The sequence below is a fragment of the Panicum hallii genome, chromosome 7 (genome assembly GCF_002211085.1).
Source record: "Panicum hallii strain FIL2 chromosome 7, PHallii_v3.1, whole genome shotgun sequence".
In the NCBI taxonomy this organism is placed as follows: Eukaryota; Viridiplantae; Streptophyta; class Magnoliopsida; order Poales; family Poaceae; genus Panicum; species Panicum hallii.
In genome coordinates this window covers 43,300,588-43,328,538 of record NC_038048.1, presented here as the reverse complement: position 1 = coordinate 43,328,538, position 27,951 = coordinate 43,300,588, and the positions used below count along the sequence as shown (strand labels likewise).

Here is a 27,951-nt window from a genome sequence, read left to right as displayed (position 1 = left end):
CGGGGAAACTCACCCGCAGCGCCGGCGGGCAGAGCGAGGTGGCGAGCGGCGGCACGACGGAGCACGGCGGTGGCGGGAAGAGGCGGACGTGGAGGAGGCTCAAGCGGCGAAGGGGGAAGGCCGGGGAGGGCTTGAATCGAGTGAGGGGATGGAGGAGGTGCTTCGTGCGCTGGGAATCGGGCGGAGGTGGAGCGATGGCGGCGGATTGCGGCGGCGAGCGGCTCGGACCGGGAGAGGAAGAGGCGGCTAGGGTTGGAGAGGAGAGAAGGGGAACGGAGCGGTTTGAAGTGGGAAGGGGAAGAGAGAGCGGCGAGCGCGCAGGGGAAACGAAGCGGCGGTGGCCACGCTGGCCCAGCCAGCGGCCGCCGGGGTGCGCCACCGCGCGGGTGCCCAACGGGCGGGGGCAGAGGCGCGGGAGGCGCGGAGGGGGAGGCTAACGCGCGGGCCCGGGCGCGCGGGAGAGAGAGGGGAGGCAGACAGGTGGGGCCGGGAGAAGGGGAAAAAGAAAAGGCAACGCTTCAACTTGCAAATTCAAAACCATGCATTTCCCGGGCTCAAAAAATCACCAACTTTTTACTGAAGCAATATTAAACTATCAAGAACACAATGCAACCACTAGAGCTCAAAAATCTATTATGGATTGTTCATAAAAATTCAAACAACATTGCAGTTTTCAATGTTTCCAAGAATTCTATGGCTCGGCAGAGACATCCAAAAATTGAGTAAAAGTATCTAAAAATTATCATTTGAAATCTAGTATTTGAATAAATTATTTGGGGACACATCTACATAACAATTTTTAAACTTTCTTCACAAGCTACACTCAACAATAACAAGAAAAATTGGGTAACTCAAGTCAAAACGTGCACATGATGCTTGATGATGCTTGGATGATGCTCATGATGATGTACTTAAATTTTCCTCCATGTGGTTTTAAGTTTTGAGTCGTGACATCCCGACGAGGCGATGACACGATTGTTTATTCAGCCAGCGAATTGTTCGCGTGGCGAGCACAATGCCAGCAAAGATTATATAAGCAAGGTGCGGGAAGTTTCTGGCTTATGCTTTTGTTTATCCTGTTCGTCATGTTTCTATATATATGCTGTTGCTAGCAGTTTGGGTTACGGATCTCATCTCACAGCAATTTGCAAATAAAAAAAATCCTAAATATTGTAGGACGTAGCGAACTACTCGTGGTCTTGGATGGCTGGAGTCTTTCTTGGTCCACAAGACAAACAACGGAACAGAAATCATGTCCCGTTTTGCTTTGCTTTCTTGTACGACGTACTACGTACTACTAGTTCGTACCATTCATATGGAGATGGTGTGAACGGAATATTCGACTGAAACGCCAGAAATATTCCCATGAATCACTAGAACAAGCATCTAATACTTGCAAGAAAAATAAGACCACTTTGAGCATCATCAACCAGAAAATAAAAGAAAAAAACCTGAAAATGCTGCGAGCTTGCATGTCTTACTGGCAGATCTGACTCGTGTGCCAATTTCACATCACAAACAGATATAGGTTCCAGCGTGCAAACACGTGAACCCAAATCACAGGCTGTTTCCAACGAAATAAATAAATAAATATCATCACGGGTAATTAATCAACGCCCAACTGGTCGACTTGGAGAAGAAGAAAGGACCTCTTGAGTTTCTGGAAGCCCGGGGAAGCAAGGCGCCTCCCCCGCCGCTGACGGGGTGGCCCCACATACCCTATATAAAACTCCTCCCAAAAATCCCCGCTCCATTTCCAATCTGCAACCAAGCAATCGCCGTCAACATAAGCGCGCGGCCCACCACGATCACGTCGCATCTTCTCCCAAAACTTCTGGCTAGCTAAACCGGTGATCGCCGGCGATGAGCTCCCGGATGGCCGGATCCATCCTCCTCCGCCACGCCGGCACGCGCCTCTTCGCCGCGGCGGCGGTCTCTCCGGCGGCGGCCGCGAGGCCCGCGCTGCTCGCTGGCGCCGACGGCGTCCCGGCGGTCATGGTGCGGCTCATGTCCACGTCGTCGTCCTCCCCCACCGCGGCCGCGGCAGCAACGCCGCAGAAGGCGAAGGAGGAGGCGGCCAAGGATGGAGGGGACAAGAAGGCCGTGGTGATCAACAGCTACTGGGGCATCGAGCAGACGAACAAGCTGATGCGGGAGGACGGCACCGAGTGGAGGTGGACTTGCTTTAGGGTACGTGATCCGCGCTCCGGCTCGCTTCGATTGTTGTTCGGTTTGCTTGCCTCTTGCGATTCATCCGGGCGGTGAACGGATCGTCTCTAGATCGGTTCATGCAGCAGGCGTTGGTTAATGGTGAGATTAACTCGTTGAGGCGGCGTGATTAATCTATCCTTCTGTTGCAGCCATGGGAGACGTATACGGCGGACACGTCCATCGATCTGACCAGGCACCACGAACCCAAGACGATGCTCGACAAGATCGCCTACTGGACAGTCAAGTCACTGCGCTTCCCCACCGACGTCTTCTTCCAGGTTCGTGCGCATGCACAGTTCATGGCCTTCGCTGTTCCATTGATCAGTTCGGTGTTTCTAGGCTAGCTGTACTAGAGTACTAGACTTTACTAGCTACATGGCGTGGCATGGGGTTTTAGTATCAATGGCGTCTGGATATTTTTGTTCTGCTATCCTGCTTTCTGGGAAGTCGCAACTTGTATTTGCAACGTGGACCAAATCGAGTATTTTAGCACAAACATTTTGTGGATTTGATTATATTCTATACGATTGACAAGGACATCAGCAAAACAGAGCTATGGACATTTACTAGCCGATAAAGTATAGGATTGCTATTTTTATTAGCATCCATCTCTTTAGTTTGGCTTTGCAAGAAGAATATGATCCATTCGTATCAGTACGTGCAAATAATCTGAGTGCTTTCAAATCCCGATCGTTATGGTACTGTGTTGTAAATCTGTAAGCTGACACGGTGACGAATTGACGGAATTGTCTGCAGAGGAGGTATGGCTGCCGGGCGATGATGCTGGAGACCGTGGCAGCGGTGCCGGGGATGGTGGGCGGCATGCTGCTCCACCTGCGCTCGCTCCGCCGCTTCGAGCAGAGCGGCGGCTGGATCCGCGCGCTGCTGGAGGAGGCCGAGAACGAGCGCATGCACCTCATGACCTTCATGGAGGTGGCCAAGCCGAGGTGGTACGAGCGCGCTTTGGTGATCGCCGTCCAGGGCGTCTTCTTCAACGCCTACTTCCTGGGCTACCTCCTCTCCCCCAAGTTCGCGCACCGCGTCGTCGGCTACCTCGAGGAGGAGGCCATCCACTCCTACACCGAGTACCTCAAGGACCTGGAGGCCGGCAAGATCGACAACGTCCCCGCCCCGGCCATCGCCATCGACTACTGGCGCCTCCCCGCCAACGCCACGCTCAAGGACGTCGTCACCGTGGTGCGCGCCGACGAGGCTCACCACCGTGACGTCAACCACTTCGCATCGGTACGAGCTAAAATAATTCCAGAACCATCTCGAGATCAGCACCACTGTTTTCATGTCATTTGGTCACAGATGTTTATTTGTGTCTATGGATTGGTTCTGATGTCTGATTCGATCTTTGTTTGTGGCATGCAGGACATCCATTGCCAGGGCATGCAGCTGAAGGAGTCCCCTGCGCCCATCGGATACCACTGATGCTGATGGCGCTCTGCTGAATTTTGCATCGCTAATAAGAAAATGAGTGTTCTGTTTCCATGGGAAAGCATGCTTATGAGTTGAGTATTACTACTACAAATTTTTCGAACCATTTCTTTGAGAGTGAAACCTATTTTATGTACGCCACACAGTCGTCGTTGTCGGAACAAGCTAATCTACATAGCTATGTACATATCTGAAGCGTGACAGGTGCTTTTCTGGCGTTTTCACCTGAAGTTCCTCTGTTCTTCATGTTAACTGAATTGTCATCTCTGTTCTGTAATGTACAATTTCTGCATCAGAAACTCAGCTGAACTTCCTCAGTTCTTCATGTCATCTGAACTTTTATCTCTGATGTAGAGTGCACAATTTCTGCACCAGACACTTAGCTCGTGTCTTGGTTTGCAGATGTTTGAGTGTGCTATTCGATTGCATTTCTGTTGCTTTTACTTGGGCTTCTGATGTACTTTATACTTTGGATGGCTGGTAATGGCGCTTGATTGCCGCCGTTTGTCTCTGTCCCAAATGGCAGCTAGCTAGTTACCAGGGGACTTCACCGTGCAGGACTGCAGGGCACCATCGCACCAGAACCCTTCGCCCAATCTGCCGTTCTTCCCTCGTTCACCACCGCCCGCAGCCATGTCTGCCCTTCACCTGCAGCACCCGGCGGTCACTCTCCGGCCGAGCGCCCTACGCGCCCGCGTCATCCCGCCATCCAAACCTCCAAAACTTCCACGCCGCCGCTTCCCTCCACCAACCCCACTCGGCGCGGAGAGCAGATTCGCCCGCGCCCCCCGCGCGTCCGCCAGCGAAAGCCCGCCCCTCGACCCGCAGGTGATAACCCGACCGCATCCCCCCGACACTTTGAACTCGCAGGAGCGCTTGAGCTAACTCTGCGCTTGATTTGCAGGGCGAGCCCGGGCCGAAGGGTGGATTCTGGACCAAGTGGATGGTGAGCTCATGGTGACTGTGGTTGAATGCTGGGGATTTTGATTTGTTTTGCGGGGTTCCGATGTGATTGCGAATGCGCGCGCGCGCAGGTGCAGAGCGCGGAGGCGAGGGCCAGAGTGGCCAAGCTCGGCCTGGCCGCCGTGCTGGCCTACGGGCTGTTCGACGCCGTCACCTACACCACCTTCTTCGTGCTCGCCTTCCTCGGCTACGAGAAGAGCACCGGCAAGAACCCTGCGGCCAATCTCAAGGCTCTGCTCGGTGTATGTTCTCTGTCGCTTTGCTGTGTTGTTTGCTCATGTAGTGTTTCAGCGAAGTGCTGTGATCCACTTTTCGATCTCCATTGCTTGTGCCAAATTCTGAGATTGTTTGCTAACTGAAATCAAATGTAACCTGAATATAAGTTGTGACAGAACACAATTCTGAGATTGTTTGCTAACAGATGACTTGCCAACATTGAGCTCATCTGATGTGGTTTGACAACAGGCGCTCATTTTCTTTCTGTAGACGATTCAATTTTTTCTAGTTGTCATTAGCCATGGTACTATCTGCCTATTTGCCCAATGCAAAAGTATTAGTGTACTAAGACTGATCTTCATCTGCTTTCTTTTTATCAGATTGTTATCCTAATGTGGACTGGTAACAATGTTACAAGGCCATTCCGAGTCGCTGGTGCAGCTGCTTTGGCCCCGGTGATCGACAAGGGCTTGAAGGGTATTCAGGAGAAACTTAACCTTCCAACCCAGATGTATGCCTTTGCACTTGTGGTTGGATCCGTGGCCGCGGTATGCTTCACAGTCGTTGGTATCTTGGTCCTCTCAAAGTGGGGAAAGTAAAGAGTTGCCTTTCATGCATATCCACAGAGTTTTGTTTTGTTTCAAAGTTCTGTTTCCACGCTCTTTTCCATGGATGTGAGTTTTGTACACATTAGTATGAGATTGACATGATGTACTAATTCAGTTATCCAAGGATAATTTCTTTCTCACTTAGATAAATAATTAAAATAATTTTTGTTTTGATTTTTTTTCCATTTTTTGTTTCATGGGTTGTAACACTTGGAGTTTCAATATTTCCGGTACGTAGGATAGGAGTCAAGGCCTTTAGGGGTTTTCCAGTGTTGTAAAGGCTGAATACAGTTTTGACCAGGCACAAGAGAGATGTTTGGATAATCTTACCGAATAAATCTTGGTGACTTGATTAATGCTATCATCCCAAAATGTTTTGTCAGATGGGTTACTCAGTATTACATAGGTTGCAGCTAGTTGATGATTGATAGTTGAATAATTTTAATTATGGAAGAGGCTTCAGTAACAAACCGATCCAATGGAGGAAGATTAAAGTACATATGGCTGGCATTCCTAACACCAAGGGGCTACAGGCCAAGAATCAACAATTTAGTTCTTCACATTTTTAGCTTTGGTAAGTGTACATTCTTTGATCGTGAAAACAGGATATATTTGGTGCACATCAAGTTACTAAATGTTCAGATATATGGTACAAAAAGGACATTTCAAGATATGCATATACCATGACTCTAGACTGTTGCATGCTGTATCATTCACAATATGCATTCTACATATGTGTACAATTCAAACTTTTCAAACAATAACCAAATTTATTCAGAAGATTTAACATTAGCAGAGGGTAAAAGCAAACTTGTGAGCTGTGGACAAGCATACTCAGTACCCACAGGAAAGAAATAACCTAATATCAAAGAGTTAACTTCCCAAAACTGTCAGATTCTTTAACAAATCTCTATATTATCTACTGGTTGATTTTCAAATCTAGCTCACATGCTTGCATTCCTCTAGAAGAGAGGTCATATCCACCTTTAATATTCAAGTCTAGTCGAAGCGAGTCTTCAGTTTTTGGTGTCCATTTGCCTTCCTTAGCCTCCTGACTTCCTAGTTGGTAGAGCTGAAAGCCTAAATTATCTTTATGGTTGTCATCAGATATAGTTTTCACCAATTGCTCGTTACTTTCTTCGCATACTCGAGTTGCATTGTCCATGAACCCTGATAGAGCTAGGTTGAAGTCCATGAGCTGTGATCTGGTTGTGTCTATGTGGTCACTGGGTGCATTTGCATCAAAGGGAATGTTTCTCTTAGCCTTCTCTAGTATTGCCTTTAAGTATTTCCCTTGGGCCTCAATACGCATCTGCAGCTTCTTTTGCACCTGAATGCAGACATAAGCACTCGTAGTGTTATGGAAGAAAGTTTTGGAAAGCATAAGCTCATGGTAGTGATGTAAAACCTGTCTTACCTCAAGTTGCTCTTGCAGTTTTCTTTGGACTTGAATTTGATACTTTAGTGCATCAGCAAGTGGCATCTCTCTAATTTACATAAGAATGTTTTAGAAATGGTTAGTCCAACCATTACCCATAAAAAGTTCAACAAAAATAGGCACCCAATTCAGTCACATAACAAAAAGCAATCAGTGTTCTAGAAAAGCAATCAGTTCTATGCAAATTCCTGGGCCTCTCTGCATAAGGAAATTGGCATACAAACTTTGAACATATAGTGTGGAAATATTGCATTTACTGTAAATTAATACTTGATCTTAGCAGGTGAATTTCTGATCAGCCCCCTATTTGGATGAATTTGTATTATTATCTACTGATGGATAGATTCCTGGTTTCGGATTTCGACTCATCCAATTTTTGGTTTCCTCTTATCGTGATTACACTTCTACGGTCCCATACATGCAGAAAAATAATACCTGCGCAGGTTTCATAAATCCACTATGAAGTTGACAACTGATGTCTCAGTTGTTGTGGCCTGTGAGAATAGGAGTTGAGTAGGGCAAGTAATATATCAGTTGAAACTAAGTTTCAGAGAGCAAACCCCAATCATGATGTTCTGTTTGTCAGGGAACGCGTTGTAGCAGTTACGTCTGTCTACTTAACACAGTTCATTATGCTAATTGCACCAAATATTGATTGACTTCCTGTAGTGCCCTAAGGACGGGTATATCACTTGCAAGTAGTTGGACAGCAAAAGATAATTGCTAGTTACCCTGTGTTCTTTCCTTCACTAGGATCACCTGGAACAGGAGTTGGAGTAGGAAAACTGAGGCCTTGTGCGGCAAATCCTGATGACAGGAGTGAAAGTACGAGGATAAGAAGGAAAACCTTGCTGGGTAAATCCTGATTGACAGAAAGAGAGGAAGTGCTCATACCACTGCCGTTCAGTTCCAGCCCTGTGCTTTTCTTTCCCTGCCTTCCCAGTCTATATTTCTATGCACATAAGTATCAATGTCACAATCTGTTAGTACAATGGGGCAAAAGTGTCTAGCATGCTAAGCAGTGAAGAAGTAGAGCTCAAAACCTGAAGGTGGCTTTTCAGATGGTACAGAGTGAGGCCTTTCATGCCCATCAATCTGAGCACCGACTTGGGCGTCGCTTCTGTTCCGGTCAGCACAAGAAATGGTTAATCCAGAATACAGCAGAGACGCTCCAGGAAACAAAATTCAGAGAGAGAGAGAGAGAGAGAGAGGAATTGCACTTGATCTAGTTCCTAGCATGACAGATGACGTGGCTACAACTGTTTCGAAAGAAAATTATTGGCACTGTTTCTCGTCAACTGCCTTCATTGCTGGTTGCGGCTATGGCAATTGAATTTTACATGTCGCTTTTAGGCTCTTTGACTATGCTATGTTGAACTTGCACAGGTCTCTATGGTCAACCATGCAGTAGCTGACAGCCAAGCCGAGCAGAATTCGGCCTGAACAATGCACACCTACATGCTGCATAGTAGCAGCATACTAGTAGCAGATTGCAGAGGAGAGGAAACAGTCTAATGAACTGAAGCAGGACGGAAAGGAAAGCGTGCACTCACTGTCCGGGCCGCCGAGCCTGTCGACGGCATCGACGAAGCGCTGGTGGAGCTCCGGCGTCCACCGCAGCCGCGGCTTGGGGTCCCGCGACATGGCCCCACCGTCGCCTCCGCCGCCGTAGCTCCCCTCCAGCATTCCTTCCCGGCGATCGCTGCTCCCTCTCCGGCCACACTCTTTCTCAGTTGCTCTTGCTCAAGGGAATATAACGTTGCCCCCTCCTAGGGGGAAGCGACGATGCCGGCCGGTGTAACGAGCACAGGGGTGTATGTGAGGACAAGAGCTTGGCGAGGGGGGGAGCGCAGGGTGTGGCGGAGGAGGAGGAGGGCATCATGTGTGCGAGGAATCTAGGACGACTTGGGCAGCAGCTAGCTGGTGGGGTGGTGGCGTGGTGCAACGCAACGCAGCGGCGCATGGAACCAAACGAAACGAAACGGACGGGCATCTCGGCAGCGCCCGCCTCCAACCCCGGGGAGCCACCTGGCCGCTGCTCCCTCAGACGCCAAGGCGGCGGTTGGGGGCACGTACACACAGTACAGAAAAATTGGGAAAAGTTGGACTCATGGATTTAAAAAGAAGAAGAAGAAGGAAAAAAATTCCGTGTGATCCTGCCGTTTCAAATACTGTCAGTAGGACAGCAGCTTCATCGCGAAAGAACGCGGCGGCACTCATCATCAGTAAAAAAAAAGCTAGCATTCAGATTGGTTCAAGAGGGTCCAACCAAGGCGCGTCCAGGACGAGGAGGAAAACTGCAGCGAGATCACGTTGGTTTCGAATCACTGCGTGGGAACCCAACGGAACGGAACGGGGTCGGTAACACGCCACCTAACCCAGCGGCCAGTCCAGCTGTGGCTGCGCGAGCGCGCAGCACAGGCGGCGCGGAATATTCCGGCGGTGGTGCACGCGGCAGCGCTGGGAGGGCGCCGCGGCGGCTCGGGTGGGCCCGGGGCAAGCGGGGGAACCGGCGCTGAAGATGTCTCTGGCGCGCGCTGATGTCGCTGGAATATTCGCGCCAGCTGTGGCCGCGACCCGCTCGCACGCTGACCGCCGCCCCGCCCCCCTCTCGTTGTTGGATCCACGGATCGGTCTCCGTCCCAACCTCCAAGCGCCAAGTCGCCGTCGCAGATGATTAGCCGAGACCGTGTGCTCAAAGGAGGAGTACTAATACTGGTAGATTCGAGCATCTTCGTAGCCCTAGTTTGGCTCTTCAGCAGCATTGTTTTCGACCAATTTGGGGGCATAAACTGCGGGAGCTAAGAATGCTGCGAGGAAAGATTCGACGAACCACCTGTTTTGGCGTTCCTGGAGCGTCACTTTCCTGATGAGTCCAGTGGCCTATGGGCACCGCAGCTCTGAAACCTAACGATGCCTGATGGCTCCGTTTGCAGACCATGCTGCCATCAAACCTGATTCTCAAACCACCGTTGATATATCGATTCGCTTAAACGACCTGAATCGCATTCACATGATCACATCACATCTACCAGCGCCAAACGGCATCAGTCACGAGTCAACATCACTAAGGGCATAGATTCTCTTATTATTGGATTAAAAAAAACTCAAGCATTGCAAGATGGTACTGTAGTTATACAGAGTACAGAGGGAAGCCACAGGATTTACACATGCTGCATAGCAACCGGATGTATCATTCGAACTCAAACAGGCTATGATCGGGGAGTTGGATGCTATGCAAACCCAATAAATATCATACCCGCAAACACGGTAAATACCACATACAAGCGCGACATCAAACCGGGGCACGATTGCTTGGTACAAAATGTAGTGTGGGGAAGTCACCAGAGAACGAACAAAAGGAAATTAAATCAATAACCATATATTGAATGGGCAGGCCAGCAGAGGAGGAAATTGCCGATGATAGAGATCTTCCTGTATGAGAGCTCGAGGCTCATTTGAAGCCAAATTGATGCTTGTTGTAGTTCGCCAAGCTCTCGATGCCACCGGCTTGTGTAGAAGGTGGGATGCCCATTCCTAGGCCAGATGTCGTGCCCATGGTCCAAGAGGGCATGGCCTTCTCATCGGACCCATCACCGAGGCCACCGACAATGCCAATGTCGGCTAGGTTCACCTTCTTCGCTGCAGTTTGGCAGAAACAATGAGAATCATCAACATTTCTGACATTACATATTTATATCAAGTCGATAAATGAAACAGGGAAACAGAAACAAGGAACATACGTGCAGTAATGTTCAGATCAATCAATCCTCGGCTCAAGGAGTCTGCCCATATGCCAGACTTCACCTGAAAATTTTCTTTCTTTGCGCTAGGATTGGGAGCTGCCAAAGGTGTTTGGTCTGTCCTTCCAAGGTTGTTACTCGAAGAAAGATCAAAAGGGTCCCTAGCTGCTTCCTCGTTGCTAGATACAAACGCACCAAAATCAGATGCATCGGTTTTGGGAGCTGCCAAGGGCGTTTTTCTGACATTGACAGTTGAAGAAAGATCAAATGGATCTTTAGCTGCTTCTTCATTGTTTGATACAAAGGCACCAAAGTCGGATGCAGCCTGAAGGTTCTGGTTTGATGTGCTAATATTTCCAGTAGAACCGTGTGTGGGTGGTGGTACGGTAGATGAACCAGCATTTGAGCTGAAGCCACCAAATGGGTCAGATCCATCAAAACTGTTCAAAGGAATAGCACCAAAAGGATCAAAAGGTTCAGGAGCCCCGTTCTTGGATACGGAAGTATTTACTTCAGAAGATACCCCGGAACTTGGTGGTGGAATAAACCCAGTCTGTGGCGGGAATGCTGCAGCAAAAGAAGTCTTTTCTGCAAAAAGGTCAACATTGCCCTGCAGTAATTTTCTATTATGAACACCATGTATCTTAAGTGGATTGCAGAACTACATGATATGATAAAAATATACGTTGGGACACTACAGCAGTGCAGCACAATTCTAACTGTATTCATCCTCTTCCAAGTAATCCAGATTATACTATTATAGGAATGGATGATGAGCATTTGATATTTTCCCATGTATACAGAAGTCTTAACATATGGAGAAACGAACCTGGACATCCATATTTGCAGTTGTCTCTGTACTTGTGGTTGCTGACTGGAAATCTGCATCAGCAAACAGATCGACCTGTGGTTCGACGGCACTGTCTGTTGCTGGAATTGCTGCAGATGCATCAATGAAATCATCCATCAAGTTTGGGCCAAACAGATCCACCTCAGTTGATTTAGCAGCAGCTTTGCCTATAAACAAAAAAACCAACAGCATTGAGAATTGCACATAGATCCTGTTGAAGAAATACCAATCCACAGACATTTTTGTGTAGAGAGCCACCAAGGAACACTTCAGTGCCATAGTTGCTGTGTTTTATGTCATATAAATTTATTTCTAAAGTATAAATCCTAAGCTAAAATGGCCCTAGGTGGCGTGGAGAACCCAGGGACTCACGTAATCGCCCCTGAACTCTGTTTTCTTTCTCGACTTGATGAATAGCCAGCATTTGTGCAGGTTATTGTAAAATCAAAAATAGCGAACTGACCATATCCCTGCCTCAGTTAATTTTGAAAGACTTGACATACAAATAAAAAAATCTGGTACTTTTCACAACGGTCAATAAAGGGCAAAAACTGCTCATTTATTACTACAGCCATACTTGATAAGGGCCTATTCGAGGTTTCCAACACATTAATTCAGTTATCAAAAGAAATATGATTCACACGATTAATTTATGGTGTCGGCCTTATGAAAAAAATTGAACAAACTATGGTTCACTTCTATCACCTTTTATAAAAAATAAAACATCATGCACTCAATTTGTTCATGTTTAGAACTGGCTAAAAGCCAATCGAACAAATTTACTTTTGGCAAAACATTTATTATTGATAGTGTAAAACTGTGAGCTGAACAGCTAATCTGACAATTGTAACAAGCTTTTCTGCTGAAACTTGAACATGCATTCAATACTATAGCCAAAGGCATTCCTAGTGATGAACTAATAAAACCACCAAATAGGTAAAAGTTTTTACCATTTGATCCGCGGGGATCAAAGTCATCAAAGTCATCCTCACTGCTCTTTGTATTAGATGGGGGATTCAAGGAGCTGGGTGAACTATAATCCTCATTCCTGGTTATTCAAACAAACCAACATTAATCATGGAGCAAAAAGTATAACAATACAAAGTATGTGGATAAAACTATAAATGTCCAGACATGAATAACTGAACTTGTCATGTTCAACAACATGGTTCACAACAATGGCCTCTGATAAAAGTAGAATTATGCTTTTGAAACAATGAGTTGTACTTTCAAACCATATTAAATTCATTTCACCTTGGACCTTATTGATATGTCAAGCACGCAGCAAAACTACAAACCACAACCTATCCCACTGGCTACATCAATACAGTTTTGAGAACCAGTAGCCTATACTTGGTGCATGAAGAATATGCTAATGTAACTTAGAATTACCTTCTATCAGACTTTGTATCCTTTCTCAACTTACTGCCAGTTTTACTTGTGGAGGTTTTAACAGGTTCTTTATCCCTGTAACTGTCACCAAATGAGTCGGCTTCCCTTGTGCCACTGAAACTACCATAACGTTCGCCTGAACTGTAGTTACTACCAAATGAGGCTGAGCTTGACTTGTATGTTATCCCTGTTGATGATAGTCCAATGTACCTTCAGCCACAACAAATATGTGTTATAGTCTTACAGATGAGCACACAACCAAAAAGTGAGACCAAACACTCTACAATTTCCCAAGAGAACTTACTTGTCACGGTTGCTGGCCGCCTTGTCTCTCACAGCCTTTATTCTCTCCTTGTCATTTAGGATGCCAACAATAGTTTCTACTTTCTTCCTCACATTTATTCCAGCATCTTTTCCATTAGGCTCCACATACTCAAAGCTTGAAAGAACCTTAATGAAACAACACATAAATAAAATGTTTAATGGCATTCAAAATCAAACAAATGAGAGTATAATAAAAGCAGAGAATCAGGCATACCGAGATCTTAGAATAATGATCAAGAATATCATCAACTGCCCTCTCAGAACCGTTGGCTATCAAGTACTCAATAATTGTCAAGGCCTGGACATAAATTCTTCTCTTAGTGAACAAAACTATTGATTAAATGCAGAGAGTACCAAGTTTTTCCCTTAGTGTTCAGTACGGCCAATGTGGAAATTATGGAATACAGACCCAGCAATTGCTGAAAGTGGTAATATCATAGAATAGTCATGAACAAACAATAACCTTATACACATGACGCCAATTCGCGCCTCTCTCACCAAGCCTAGTCCATAAGACATTCATTACCATCTGGCACTCAGCGCTGCAGAATTTAGAAGCATTGATTGAGCATCAACAATAAGCAATAACAGAGAAAACACATCATAAGGGGCAATAACTTACAACTTCTTGGTAGCTTGAGCAAGCTCTGAAAGCGCACTTCCATGGGGGCCCCATGGTTCATCACTTGTTGCATCAAGTACCTGTTTTTTTTTAACATAACATGGAAAGTTGCATGGGTTACTACACAGGAAATTATGCTGTAAACCAATTATTATAATTTTGTATAACTAAAACAAGTATTTTTAAGACAGCATATTTAAGTGTGCAGAAAAGGGGGGTGGGTCAGGTACCATAGAGCACTTAAAATACCAAATTCACCTTAAATTATGCTGAACTAGTAACAATCCATACTTAATTTGGCAATGTAAGCTCATATCCATTGAAAATCTATACACACAAACTATTGAAATAACATGATGGAGTCACACAGAGAACACGTCCAAACTACACGATTAGGGAAATGGTAGCTTCCTCATCCACCGCATGAACCAATAAGGCAATAAAAGAGCCGCGACTAAATTACGTAAAAAAGGGCGGATTTTTATAGAGAAACAGTACTAAGATCTGGGTCGAGGCAAGATCCGACCTTCTGCTCAATCTCGGGGACCTTGAGCACCTTCAAATTGACCTCCCTCTTGCTGCACGAACACATACACAACAAACAGATCAGGATCTCACGGAATCGAATCCAATAAGCATAACTCTCAGAATCTGACAGACCAACGAGATCATAGACAGGCATGAACTTACATCTCACGCACAGTCTGATCGAAAACCTTCATGAAATCCATGGTCGACGAGGAGTGGCTGCACCTGGATGCACGTTATTTTGGATCAGATCTGAGCTCCGCCCGGCCGAGTTGCAGTGGCAGCAAAAAGTGTGGCTCAAACTGCGCCTCGATGAGGGACACGGCGAGCGAGTCGCCGAGGCCGTTAGGGACGATGCAGCAGCTTCCCGGATCCCGGCCTACCGCGTTACCCTCGAGGCGGTCCCCTCCTCCACGGCGAGCTCCCCGGCGCCGGCGGCGGAGGGCGGGCGCGTGAGCCGCGGGAGGTAGCGGAGGAGGGCGGGGAAGGTGAACGAGAAAGGGGACGCGGTGAAGTGGGCTAATGGCCACTTCCAATACGAGTTGGAGATGGGTGGGTAGGAGACCTTCCATGTATCTCTGGACGGTCAGGATCAGATGGGTGTGATCTGACGGTCCAAATGGCACCAGTTCTAAGTGCAATGCCACAGACGGGGGCTGGTTTTTGCTTTTGTTTTTCTTTTTACTTTTTGAACAACCAGCTTTTGTTTTGTTGATGACACGAAAACATGCTGAGATTGATGCTGATGTACTGCCAGCCTACCACATCTGGCTCCATTTCATAGGATCGGGGAAATATCTTAGTCTTGACGGACCAATGTGAAATCACTGCATTGATCCTTATGTTATGAGGTATGGCGAATCCTAATCTACAATCACGTACTGGCTAGAAGTAATCAGGAGGAACTGAAATTTGAGTGACCATAGCTCTGTACAACGTAGCAATGCTGTACAAAATCAGTGAACTCTACCATGACTAGACAGCATGCATAGCAGCATTGGGCATGCAAATTCTACTCCCTTTCTTCTGAGGAATTCTGTAACTACTGCTACCATCAGCTATTCCTCTTGCCATCAGAAAGCACAAAAACGTGAGTAGACACATGGCCTGGAGGCTAAGCAAAGTAACTGCTAAGTATGAAACGCAGAAATATTATATAAGCTTTTTATATCAAAACTTTATGTACAATATTATGGATCAGCAACGTACAGTATTATGGACCAGCAACCAGTGTTACCAGCATACCAAGGAGAAATATAATGTAAATGTGATTACAATGCTAGAAACCCAAAATAGTCAACACTACTGTATGATGATCTCTTCTGTGGAACATCAGCTCGATGGTGTTTTGGTGGTGCCGTTAAAGGGCACATTCCTATCAACAAGCAGGTCTGGAGGCTCTGGAAGGTCTCTTTAGAACTGCAAAGGGGACAAAAAAGATGATCAGGGATAACTGGCTAAGGATTAGTAGTGATTGTGATTGTGTGAAACGATAAGCTGGCAAAGGATTAGTATGAAGGTGGTAGAACGATACCAATGATGTCATTTCTTCATCGGATATGGTTGAAACTGTTGAAGATCCCAGTGTGGGAAGCCTTGGCTGCAGCCTTAGGCGCCGCTTCAGGAGTTCCAAACACAGTCCAGAACCGCAATGTCTCATCTGCTGCAGCAGATGCCACAGTGCATCCATCAGGACTCTGCAGAATTACCGTGAGGCAAAGCGAGCAGGCCATAAGCAATGTGGTCACAAAAATATAATGTTATGCAAGACACAATGTAAGACAAGCAAAAGCAAGTTAATGTTATGCAAGACTCAATGTAAGACAAGCAAAAGCACAAGTTAATGTTATGTATGCAAGACACTGTAAGGCAAGCAGCAAAAGCCCAAGGTGTAAGGCAGCAAAGATTACCTGAGCCATGAACAGGACGCGGGAGGTATGGCCATTGAGTTCAGCCATCTTAACCATCGACGGGTACTTCCACAAGGTGAGCTGATTCTGAGTGAACCCGTGTGAGCTCAGCAGCTCCTTCTCCTTCTTGTTCCAGAGCAGCGCGCACACTTGCGATCCAGTGTCAACTGAGTTGAGGCATGCACCAGTGTGGGTGTTCCAGAACTTGATGCAGCGATCACCCCCACCACCGCCAGAAGCCAGCAGGTTGCTCTGGAATGGGCACCATGCCAGTGCCTTCACGGCAGCCAAGTGATCCTGAAGCCTGTGCAACCATTGCGTACGCCCAGCAGACTGTACAGAGGATGACATGGACACATCCCAGATGTGTAGAAGGTTGTCATTTCCACCACTGGCCAGTTGCTGCCCTGATCCTGACCATTTGAGCCCACACACCTCCTGCTCATGCCCATGATATGTCTGCACAACATTGTTCCTGATCCTCACATCATTGTTCACGATCTTGCCATCCATGCCACCAGTTGTCAGGATGCTGTTGTTCCATGCCAGAGAACCGACTCTCAATTCATGCACACCTCGTAGTGTCCTCAGCTGCAGAGAGAATCAATCACAATGAGCATCTTCAGCACAACTGTAAGAACAAACCGAAGGTAATGGAACACATTATGAGAAGAGCCCAAGAAGTACCAACCAGTCGGTTCGAGGTGGTGTCCCAAAGCTGGACATCAGAGGAGTTTAGGCCTACAGCAATGTGCCGGCCATCAGGAGCCCAGCTAACGCTTGTGACGGGACCATAGTCATCATCGACGGTAACAAGCTCAGACGTAGATCCACTGGAGGCATCCCAGAGGTACACCGTGCTGCCCAGCGCAATGGACAGCACATTGCTGCTTCCCCAGTCTAGCAGGTTGAGGTAGTAATCGTCAGCGAGCTCCGGAGCATCCAGAGTCCTTTCTGAAGACTGCGCCAATTGCCAAGGCACAGTTAGTAACCACCATGGATCGACACTTCAAGCTCAGCACCGAAGAATGATACAGCTACACGTGCATACCTGGGGAATGTGTCGGCGCTGCTTCGCCGGCTTGGCTTGGACTGCATCAGAACGAAGATCCGTGAGCATGTTCTCAGGTTCCGGCGGCTTGTTCCGGAAGGCGAGGATCCTGGTGCGGTTGTTGAGCAGCTTTTCGGCCAGCAGCTTCCGGTACGCCTCCTTGGCCGGGGACGCCACCGCCGCCGGGTTCTCCTTGCCCTTCCTCGGCTCCGTCAGCAGGTAGTGCGCCAAGTCCATGTCCATCGCCGACCGCTCCGGGATGAACCTGTCGCCCTGCGAGGCAAAGAGGATCAACCGTTGAGACATTCCGTCGAACAGCCCTAATGCGCGTGCGTGCGAAGAAAGGGGGGATGATTGGAATCAAGAACTCACGTAGCACTTGGCCGACGGGTTGCGGGACCCCGTGCTGAGCGGCGGCATGTACGGCCTGGACCCGGCCTCCTGGAACGGCGGCCGCTGGGCCGCCGCGCGCCGACTGCCGCTCTTCTGCGACGAGATGGAATTGGATCCTGCGTCCATGTGTTAGAACTAGAAGCAACACGAACAAGGAAACGAAGCACACCGCAACTAGTAGAAGGGATCTACTACCACCACCACGAGCAAGAAACAGGATTCACGCAAGGGTACCCTACCGCAACGATTCTATCTAGTACCAAAGAACAAGAAACCAAAGCGAGGCTAACGATTGAACTCGGAAATCAATCAGATTTTTTTTTCAAGATCGGCACACGCAGCAGACAATTTTTTTTTTTTTTGAATGGTGCAGCAGGCAATTCAATCAAAGAGACACGAAAAGGGAAGAAGAGAAGGCACGGGGGATCCCGGAAAGCTCTAGTCGCGAGACGGCGTCGTCCCCCGGATCGCTCGGTGGATTCGCTGGCGGCGACGGAGGACGACGAGATCGGGAGCCGAGAGGAGGGAAGGATTTTGCTTAGGCGGTGGGGAGGTTTCTTTCAGGTGGGTTTTTGGTCGAATCCGAGGGGGAGATTATACGGGAGGGAGGGACGAGGGCTTTGTAGCCGTAACGGCTAGTGCCCGAGGAAATCATCCGTTGGCTGGCGGCGGCGGCCCGCCTGGCAGCGCGTCGCAGTTACGCACCCGGCAAGCATAGCTTAACAAGTCTTTTTTTTTTTGAGTAATCGGGTTGAAAAGGCACGTATTTTCAGACCGTAATAGCATGAAATCTTTAGTTTCATTGTCGACAGTATATGGATTTATCGCACTCTGGATTGATTTCATATCAAGAATAACACAACTGAAGTTTCTCAATTGTCAATTCCGGTACTAACCCAGACACGTAAACACAAACCTTGGGCATTTGCATCTCAGAAAGGGCTGGTCCTATCTAGCATGTTGGTAATTCGTACATCGTCACAGTGATCGTTTTTCTCAATTGAACATGAGGCGAACATCAGCAGCGAAACACGTAGCATCCTGTATCTGCACTCATGGCTTGTGGTGCTTCAGTTCGCAACTTGAACCTCCCAAGATCGAGGCATGACCAGAGAATTCATAGTAAGCAACCGTTGAAGGCTTTTCTCAGTGCGGCTTCGTCCAAGTTTCTGCCAATAAACACTAGCTTGTTGACTCTCTTCTCATCAGATTCCCAGGGCTTTGCCGGGCATCCTTCCAGCATAGAGTGCACACCCTATAATTTTGGAAGTTAGCATGGGGGAAAAACAATCTTTCTGTGCTAGCTAAAGATGACAAAAACGTACCAATGAAATCAGAAGTATACCTGGAGATATGATAGCATCAAATTCATTCAAGTAAATGGTCAGAAAGATAATAGATTGGCTAACCTGAAATACGAAGCGTCCAGTGGACTCATTTACAGATATAACACCCTTTAATCTGTACAGATCTTCACCTTTCTCATCAACCAGCCTCTCCAGCCAATCATTTACCTTCAAAAGGCAGCAGCAATGATCCAGCCAATCCATGCAGACACGATTTAGTAATGAAGAGATAAATACCAAAAACTCATTATATTTCAAGCAAGTTCTTCAGCACACTGAGCTAACCCAAGTACAACTTACCTCATCAAGATCAAGTACTCCCTCCGAAACAATGCTCACACTAGTGATAGCTGAATCATGGACATGATCATGATGGTGTCCTACAAGTCAGGAGAGTAAACTAAAAATCAGACACGAAGTTAACAATGCTCTCAGTGCATGCAAAATACAGGTGGATGAAATCTCATTGTCACCTCAATTTGAAATTTACTTGTCACCATTTCTTCATCACAAAATTTGATTGAGGATACATACAGATAAGATGCAGGACATCAGACATCAAAGTATGAACTTTACCATGTTCATCTCCATGGTGACAATGGCCTGTCTCCTTGCTTTCTTGCAGTTGGACTTCAGCCTCTATCCTGTATTCAATTATCCCGATTAGAGAAGAAAGAAATGATACTGAATGTGAGGATCAAAGCCCAATACTCTTCAGTACCAAAGAAAATAAATACTACTAACCTGTCAAGGTCATAACCTCCAATTCCTAGCACAAAATCCATATCAACATCGCCAAATTTTGCCTTTTTCATCTGTGCCATCCCATTTATGATCTGTAAGGAAGGAAGAAAGAATCAACATGAATGGATAAATCATCAGCTTCCATTCTTGTTCCATGAAGTTGTTCTACCAATCTACCTTAATTTTGTTAGTTAACGCCTCCAGTTCTGCATCACCAACCAAATCAATCTGTATTATGGAAGTTGCAGAATATTAGAATAGCAAGTGATGTTTCTGAAAGTTCTGTTCTGAAACCAGAAAAATGTAGAAATAGATGTAACCAAGAACTAATAGTATTGACTCTTTTGAATCTTCTATAAACCACAATAAATACCTTATTCAATATAATTCTGTCTGCATAAGCAACTTGTTCTACTGCCTCGTTTACAACCCATCTGGCTTTTACTTCATTTAAATGCTTCATGGCATGCTTGCAATCGACCATAGTAACCACACCATCAAGTTTCACATATTTAGAAACCAATTCATCTGAACAGAATGTCTCAATAACAGGACCAGGTTTTGCAAGACCTGGACAATGAAATTGACTGTCAGGTGTCCAGAAATCAATAGCAGGCCCATAATGCAAGACAGGGAAACTTTCACCAATGAGATTCACCTGTTGTTTCAATGACAATATGATCGAACTTGTCCCCCTTCTGCTTCACCAACTTCAGAAGCATCTTAACAAGATCTCCTCGGACAGTGCAGCACAAGCAGCCATTATTCACCATTACAATGTCCTCAGCAACAGAAGAATGGCTAGCGACAAGCGAGCTATCGATATCCACCTCTCCAAACTACACAAGAAAATAGAGTATGGCTCATTCATAGATTATCACTGGGTCTCAAAGTGCTAACTGAGCCAACTAAGTGCAAACATCATCCTATTGCAGAACAGGATGTCAAACACAAAGATAACAATGGTAAACATAGTCTGAAGAATATCGTATGCACAGCTGAAATGCACAATGTTGTCAAGGGATAAAAAAAAAGTGGAAAGGGAAACACGTATATTCTGATTACCTCATTTTCAATGACAGCAATCCTCTTCCCGTGCTGTGAAGTTAAAATGTGGTTCAGGAGGGTTGTCTGCAAAATTATAGATTTCAGTACAATTCTCCAACCTTACCAGACAATCATCAGTGTATTAAATAGGCTAATAAAGCACCATGTATGATGTATCTGCTATTGTGGTTTGAAACAATGATAATAAATCTAAATCCACAGCGGTAGCATTTCATTTCAGAAGTAGAGCACGATGTGTGTCCTTATATTTGGGATCGGGTGGAGAAGTGCCGAACAATCACATCATCCGCTATCCGAGCTGAAGCAGCGGCTACAGTCTACACACACATCGACACCAATCCGTAAGCACTGTACGAGAAGGGAAGGGCGGGTGGGAGGGCGAGGCGGCACCTTGCCGGAGCCGAGGAAGCCGGTGATGACGGTGGCGGGGACGCGGGTATCCAGCGCCTGCGCATCGAAGGCCGCGTCGGAGAGGGCCGAGAGGCCCCGCATGAACTTGGCCGGCGCCGGTGCGAGCGTTCGGAAGTGTTTAGAGAAGGAATCGAGGGGGCCGCGGGCTATAGCGGTGGCGGAGCAGGAGCTGGCCGCGGTCCTGGCCGCCCTCGGAAGCAGCAGCCGCGCAGCCGCGGCCGCCATGTCGACAGGCTAGGCTTTGACTTGAGCTCCGCGGCGGCCGCGGGGGGTGGTTTCGGGGGGTTTCGTGGGGTTTAGGCGTTTAGCACAAGGGAGCTTAACTGATGTCGCTGGCTTCTGAAATCTGAATACCGGTGGATGCTGCAGGCAGCTGCTCACACACTGTCCCCGTCTCAGCCGGAGCCGTTGCTAATGTGAAGCTATGATTGATATCGTCGTTAATCAGAAGAAAAAACCTGTGATGTTCACATCGGCTGCGGTAAAGATTGTATGCTTGTTTGATCGTGACTTGCCTGCCAATCCGCTTGAACAAAAGAAACATTATTTCCCCCGAAACTCGCCAGTAGAATTTAGAACTGTAAAAGCCATTTGTTTAGCATCAAGCTCGATCTTCGATTCTTCGTGCTACGAGACTCCGCAGAGCAACAGAAATCACGACTGAAATAGTCAATGTCATGTCACATACACAAGATTTTATAGCAAGTTGCAGAATTCACTCACATTAGTCCTAGGCAGTGGCGGAGCGCGAGGGAAACTCAAGGGGGGCCATTTTACTACGGTGTGGAGTTAACTGTGAGGAGAAAGCATCATCGATTAACTAGCAACTTCGCAGCAGTATCCTTAAGATTTTGCATAGCAAAGAAGGCCGGAGCCCGGTATAGCCTGGCCATAGCTCCACCGTGGTCCTAGGCTCCGGATAAGAAATGACGCCCTATGCGTATCAACATTTTTTCGATCCATATTAGGAGGTTTTACATTGAGAGCATAATTCATATAAGAAGAGGTAATTGCATCTTGGGCACCATCAAAATATTGTTTCCAAATAACAGTAGAACACGGTGGCACCGGCACATACAGGAATTTTAACCATAACAATACACACAGCATTCATAATCATACATACATCGCAACAGAAGCATCTTATCGTATTAAACTTGCAAGAGAGAAACCATCTTATCATAACAGAAATCGTTCGAATTCATGCTGGGGAAGTTGTGCAGTCATTGGCCAAGTAGTTCAATTTGAAGAAACATCAACTCAGTGAGATTAGTACAAGAGCAACCGTGGTGTCACCACTTACCGGATCAACATGAACATAGACGCAACCTCTTATCCATAATACTGAACATTCATAAGATGCTACTACACAGACCACACCGATGTGATTGCCAACCACATTCGCCTCATGATTAGGGTCCGACCAAAAGCACAACTTAGATACACTATTAAGTACTGTATTAACCATGCATCATTAGGCAAATACTAATCATTCGATCTGCTTGAAGACGGGAAGTTGGTGGGGAGCCCTTCGAGGGTGCCGTCGGCGCTCTCACGGAGGATGACGAAGGCGGCCACCTCGGCGTCGCTGGGGGCCAACCCGGCCGCGCGGCGCTGCGCCTCCATCTCGCGCAGGTCAGCGGCGATCGCCGCCAGGCGCTCCTCCCGGTCCCGCAGCGACGCGAACCGCGCCAGGATGTCCTCCATCTCCTTATCCTCCGCCTCGCGGCCGCTGATGCGCAGCGCGCTGTACTGCCGCGCGAGGTTCCCCTCGTGGGCCGCCGGGGGGGGGGGGGGGCGCCGCCACGCCGGCCGTGCCCTCCGAATCATTCGCCGCCATCGCTGGGAGAGAGAGAGAGAGAGAGAGAGGGAGAGAGTTCTTTGGTCGGGGAAAGTGGAAAAATATTGTTGTTTTTGCGGAAATTTTTTGGTGGGCCGGATCCGGGAGAATCTGGGCCGGGCCAGGCCCTTCCAATTCCAAGATGGTCAAGTAGTGACTTTTTTTAAAAAAAAGATTTAAAAAAATAAAATTTGAAAAAGGGTGCCGATTGCTAAAAATTCGGAAAATAAATTCGGAAAATGGTTACCTCCCGCCCGGTTAACGGGCAGGAGGCGTGGCGCCGGGGACCTCCCGTCCATCCAGCGGGCGGGAGGTTCCAAAACTATTAAGAGGCCCCTCCCGAGGGCCTCTTCGCGAATTCCCGAGAGACTCTTCGCAGATAAGAAACTTTTCTTATTCGCGAAGAGGCCCCTGACGCATCCCGCCCGCCCAACGGGCGGGAGGTGCCCTATTTTTTATTATTTTTTGTTGGAATTTATGTTTTATAAATTATTTAAAATTCATACTTTTTTCAAATACAAGATTTATTCACTATACTCTTTTGTATACATAAAAAAATTTAGTTCAATTTTACGAAGAAGATTGTATCTAAAACTCGTATGAAGATGTCGGTTAACGATAACATTTTGCAACGTAGAATCCAAATATTACGATAGTACGATACATCAAGCCATTAAAAATAAAATAGTATGATAACAAACAAGTTTAAATATACAAATGCCAAGTCACAGTTACAATTACAAACACACATAATGATCTGTTAAAAGTCAATGCGGCAAATATTACAAATACACATAATGGTCTATTAAAATTACAAATACACATCTAGGTCTGATACGAACTCAACGCGGCAAATATTACACATAAGCAAACAACGTTCAAATAAAATTATAACTAAATGATGCCTGATGTCGTAGTAGCACTCGATCAGCGACGTCTCCCACTCCTTAATGCAACTGGAGGTCTTCCATCTGTAGCATCACTAGTAGGGCCAGCTTCAGTAGAACTAGGCCCAGCATCATTGTTTGGACAACGTTTATACGTGTGTCCACTCTAATTACATGCACTGCAGCGCTGTATCCTCGGACGAAGCTTTGACTCATCCATGTCATTATGAATACGCCGTGTCTGATGACGCCCTCTCTTAACCCGAGCTGTTCTCGGGTCTGGAATATATATCACAGGATTCGCTATCTCAGTGAACGATCCAACCATACGGAACCCATAGATCTCATACTGACAGGTGCTGGCAATTGTCTCCTTTCTAAAGTAATAGGAAACATATATATCGTCAGGATGTCCAATATCCGCACAAGCAGCTGTTACATGAGAACAAGGTATGTGCAGCAACTTTGGCCTCATGCATGAGCAACAACAAATTCTATCAAACTTGAGAAACTTGAGGATGCACTCCTTTACAGGAGTTTGACGTCTCATGCCACGTCGTGCTCTGTCTTTCGGAGCTACCTCAAATTTGAGCTCCTGTATACCACATTGCCGTACGTGGTGTAGCTAGGCGCTAGCTGCCTTCTTGATCATATAATCTGTCGTCATTCTCTCAAAATATCTGTCAGGATCTTCAAAATATCTGTCAGGATCTTGCATATATACCTGATTTTTAATGAACCAATCCCTAAAATAATCGGTACACCCGCGGACGATGAATTCCACAATTGCAACCAGTGGAAGCCCACGAACATCTCGTATCACCCAATTGTAAACCTCGGCGAAGTTGGTGGTCATTATACCGTACCTTGTACTATCGGTATCGTAAAGCAACGCCCACTTCTCCTTCGGTTCATTCTCAATCCATTCAGAAAAGGTTTTCACCGCTGACCCAGACTTTCTGCGAGTACGTGCAGTATCTGTCAGCATTTACAATCTATACTTTCCTGTGAGAAAGGTCCCATCGATGCACAGGATAGGCCGGTAGTGTTGGAATGCATTAATGCATGGACCCAAGCTGAAAAAGGCCCGCTGCAATATGAAGGGTGGACCTTTTCCTCTGTCTAGACTTTTCAGGTCATAATAGCTTTCAGAATTTCTCTGACAAAGGACGGCCAGCAATCGAGAAATATTATCATATGCAGCCTCGAACGTCCCAAACCTCATCTCCAACACCTTCTGTTTTGCACTCCATGCCTTGTTGTACGAGATGATATACTTGTACTTCTCCTGAATATGCCTGATAATAGAATTGGTTCAAATAACAAGTTGTCTACTATCATCCCGTACATCTCATTTCGATGTATTGCTGAAAGATATATCTAGGCCCCTAAGTAGGTTTTGGTGATAAATGACAAAGCACATGTATATTTAATCGTGTTATTAAGCATTTGTGCAGGTGATAATGGTGACTAAGCAAAGCTTTTAGAGAAGCGTGATCCCTCAAAAAGGATATGAAAAGCGGTGTCCTCAAATGTCCTCATTGAAGTAGGGTGTGAGATCCCGGAAGATGGAGAAGCCACAACACCCGTTCAAACATATGTGTTACAAAGAAATTATCAAGCATTGAACATTCTTCACTCTTCCGTGAGTCCGGAAGAGTTTGACAAAATTGAAGATTCTTCTACCGCCAAGAATGCTTGGGACACACTCCAAGTAAATCATCAAGGGTCAAGAAAAGTCCGAGAATCAAGAATCAAGACTTTGGAAGATGAACTAAGTCTATTCTCCATGAAAAAAGATGAAACCGACAAGGAGATGTACAACCGCATGAAAAAGATCACCAATCAAATCAAGTCTCTTGGTGGAGACAAATGGGGTGATCGTGAGATAGTGGATAAGCTTTTAACCGTCTACGTGACTAGGGATGTCACATTAACTAGTTTGATAAGAGCGGAGAGGGGTTTCAAGTATTTCACCGCCGAGAATGTTCTTAGAAGAATCGAGGCTCATCATGATCAATTGAAGAGAGTCAAAATAAATCAAGATTTGGCCGATCTACAAGAGCAAGTTGCAAAGAATAAGGGATTGGCTCTTCAAGCTAAGTTGAAAGGCAAGAAAAAAGCGACCCAACCCTCAAAGATTGAAGACTCTAGTGATAGTGAAGATGATGAGCTTAATGATGAGCAAATGGCCTTTTTCATCAAGAACTTTAGAAGAGTTCTAAGGAAGGGTAACTTTCGAAACTTTGACAAGAACAAGAATGAATCAAGAAGAAGATCAAGCAAGCCATGCTTCGGTTGCAAGAAAATCGGGCATTTCATTGCGGATTGTCCGGAAGAAAAGAAGAAAAACAAGAATGCCAAGGAGAGTTCATCCAAGAGGGATAAGCCAAGATATAAAAAGCATGTTGGTGAAGCTCATCTTGGTTAAGAATGGGATTCAAATGAAGAAAGCAACTCCGACAATGAAGATATTGCAACCATGGCATTCAAGATTTCATCTTCACATCAACCAAGCTTGTCTGAAGATCTCACCGATGATGAAGATCAAGATCCAATTATGTGCTTGATGGCAAAGAACTCAAAGGTAATATCTCCGAACTCATCGGATGATGAAATAGATGATGATGATGAAGTTGCTAGTCTTATTAAATAATATGGCAAGAGTGCGGCAACTAGAATAATGAAATTAATAATGAAATTAGATAATCTAGATGAGACTCTTGAATCACAAGAGGAATTGTTTAGACTTGAGAGAGAAAAATCCGAAACCCTTGAAAAGCACCTTACCTATGAAAGGAAGGAAAACAAGAGGCTTGGAGAATCTCTAAAATCCAAGGATAACATGCTTCTTGAGGTAGAAGAGTCATTTACTAGTGAAAGGAGAAAAGTGGATGACTTAACTAAAGAACTTCTTTTAGTTGAAGACACTCATGCTAACTTAAAGAGAGGATAAACTTCAAAAAAGCTTAACAAGCCTGCAAGCCATGAACACGGCACTTGAAGTTAAAGTTAGCACTCTCTTAGTAAGTTCCTGTAACACTTGTAAAGCATCAAAGTCATCTAGTCCTTCAACTAGTAATGATTGTACACGATGCTTTAATGTTGATATTCAAACTTGTGTGACTAACCATGCCGAAGTGCAAGCCATGAGGAAAGAGATTTGTAGGCTCAACCAATTGGTACAAAAAAAGGCACTATCTCACAAGGAAGTACTCAAGACAAATCCCTCACCAAGGGTAGGTGAGTTTGAAAAGCATACCAAGTGGTTTGGTTCCAGATACTTAAGCAAATATAATTTTGAGAAAGTTAAGGGACTAGGAAAGAATGAAGATGGCACTTCTCAAACCATTTCTTATATCAAGAATAACAAGAAGGCTGACTTAGGGGCAAGAGGAGGCCTAGTGAACATGACAACTCCCATCCATAGGAGAAGTAGTGAGAAGTAAGGGTTAAGTCAAATCAAGTTTGTCAAGAGAGGCATAACATGTGATGAAGGTGCCAAAATTGTTGCATCCTCTTTGAAGCAAGACAAATTCCAAACACCCAAGACACCAAAAACATTATCTCAAATGTCATTTTATGCGGATTATGGTTTAACTAGGAACCACCATGGTAAAGTGGTTGCTAGATTTGTGGGTCACCGCTCATGGAACACTAAGGTGAAAAGCCATGTGTGGGTACCCAAAGTGTTTTTGACTAACACTCAAGGACCCAAGTATTGTTGGGTATCTAAAAGAAAAGAATAATCTTGTTTTGTAGGAATACTTTTCCGGTGGATCAACATGGGTGATTGATAGCGGATGCACAAATCATATGACCGGAGAAGAAAGCATATTTGAGAGTTTGAAAGAATCAAATGATGATCATTACATTACTTTTGCCGGAAATCAAAAGGGAAAAGTGCTTTGGTACCGGTAACATTGATCTAAACTCAAAATTCTCTCTTTCAAAAGTTCTCTT

The 27,951-nt window shown here is 46.0% G+C and overlaps 6 protein-coding genes across 8 annotated transcripts; 2 read left to right on the top strand and 4 right to left on the bottom strand.

The window, feature by feature from the left end:
* The first annotated feature begins 1,753 nt into the window (after positions 1–1,753).
* On the top strand, positions 1,754–3,931 carry LOC112901186 (ubiquinol oxidase 1a, mitochondrial-like). The gene is made up of 4 exons (XM_025970040.1): positions 1,754–2,190; positions 2,361–2,489; positions 2,968–3,456; positions 3,589–3,931. The coding sequence occupies exons 1-4, from the start codon at positions 1,864–1,866 to the stop codon at positions 3,646–3,648; spliced, it is 1,005 nt and encodes a 334-aa protein (XP_025825825.1). The 5' UTR covers positions 1,754–1,863; the 3' UTR covers positions 3,649–3,931.
* Positions 3,932–4,127: 196 nt separating this feature from the next.
* LOC112901187 lies at positions 4,128–5,748 on the top strand. Of its 2 annotated transcripts, none has more exons than XM_025970042.1 (4): positions 4,128–4,482; positions 4,559–4,600; positions 4,695–4,859; positions 5,214–5,748. In XM_025970042.1, exons 1-4 carry the CDS (start codon positions 4,288–4,290, stop codon positions 5,430–5,432), a joined length of 621 nt encoding a protein of 206 aa, XP_025825827.1. In that variant the 5' UTR covers positions 4,128–4,287; the 3' UTR covers positions 5,433–5,748. The 2 variants fall into 2 exon arrangements, with proteins under 2 accessions (XP_025825827.1, XP_025825826.1); XM_025970041.1 differs by having other exon boundaries at positions 4,689–4,859.
* A 544-nt stretch (positions 5,749–6,292) lies between these two features.
* LOC112900031 (myb family transcription factor PHL11-like) lies at positions 6,293–8,820 on the bottom strand. Its single transcript, XM_025968730.1, has 6 exons — positions 8,433–8,820; positions 7,923–7,999; positions 7,774–7,831; positions 7,611–7,686; positions 6,859–6,928; positions 6,293–6,771 (listed from the first exon to the last, which is right to left on the bottom strand). The coding sequence occupies exons 1-6, from the start codon at positions 8,563–8,565 to the stop codon at positions 6,361–6,363; spliced, it is 825 nt and encodes a 274-aa protein (XP_025824515.1). The 5' UTR covers positions 8,566–8,820; the 3' UTR covers positions 6,293–6,360.
* Positions 8,821–9,943: 1,123 nt separating this feature from the next.
* LOC112899993 (clathrin interactor EPSIN 1-like) lies at positions 9,944–14,863 on the bottom strand. The gene is made up of 11 exons (XM_025968685.1): positions 14,501–14,863; positions 14,337–14,388; positions 13,811–13,890; positions 13,652–13,730; positions 13,403–13,486; positions 13,169–13,314; positions 12,865–13,074; positions 12,423–12,520; positions 11,452–11,639; positions 10,623–11,232; positions 9,944–10,521 (listed from the first exon to the last, which is right to left on the bottom strand). The coding sequence occupies exons 1-11, from the start codon at positions 14,539–14,541 to the stop codon at positions 10,334–10,336; spliced, it is 1,776 nt and encodes a 591-aa protein (XP_025824470.1). The 5' UTR covers positions 14,542–14,863; the 3' UTR covers positions 9,944–10,333.
* Positions 14,864–15,488: 625 nt separating this feature from the next.
* On the bottom strand, positions 15,489–18,349 carry LOC112900001 (cell division cycle 20.2, cofactor of APC complex-like). Its single transcript, XM_025968696.1, has 6 exons — positions 17,672–18,349; positions 17,300–17,572; positions 16,940–17,209; positions 16,249–16,839; positions 15,873–16,035; positions 15,489–15,757 (listed from the first exon to the last, which is right to left on the bottom strand). Exons 1-5 carry the CDS (start codon positions 17,816–17,818, stop codon positions 15,889–15,891), a joined length of 1,428 nt encoding a protein of 475 aa, XP_025824481.1. The 5' UTR covers positions 17,819–18,349; the 3' UTR covers positions 15,489–15,757; positions 15,873–15,888.
* Positions 18,350–18,508: 159 nt separating this feature from the next.
* LOC112899991 (P-loop guanosine triphosphatase YjiA-like) lies at positions 18,509–21,564 on the bottom strand. Of its 2 annotated transcripts, XM_025968683.1 has the most exons (11): positions 21,241–21,346; positions 20,993–21,167; positions 20,848–20,913; positions 20,441–20,621; positions 20,156–20,352; positions 19,960–20,010; positions 19,783–19,874; positions 19,615–19,682; positions 19,339–19,418; positions 19,102–19,206; positions 18,509–18,947 (listed from the first exon to the last, which is right to left on the bottom strand). In XM_025968683.1, exons 2-11 carry the CDS (start codon positions 20,993–20,995, stop codon positions 18,810–18,812), a joined length of 981 nt encoding a protein of 326 aa, XP_025824468.1. In that variant the 5' UTR covers positions 20,996–21,167; positions 21,241–21,346; the 3' UTR covers positions 18,509–18,809. The 2 variants fall into 2 exon arrangements, with proteins under 2 accessions (XP_025824468.1, XP_025824467.1); XM_025968682.1 differs by lacking the exon at positions 20,993–21,167 and having other exon boundaries at positions 21,241–21,564.
* Positions 21,565–27,951: the final 6,387 nt, after the last annotated feature.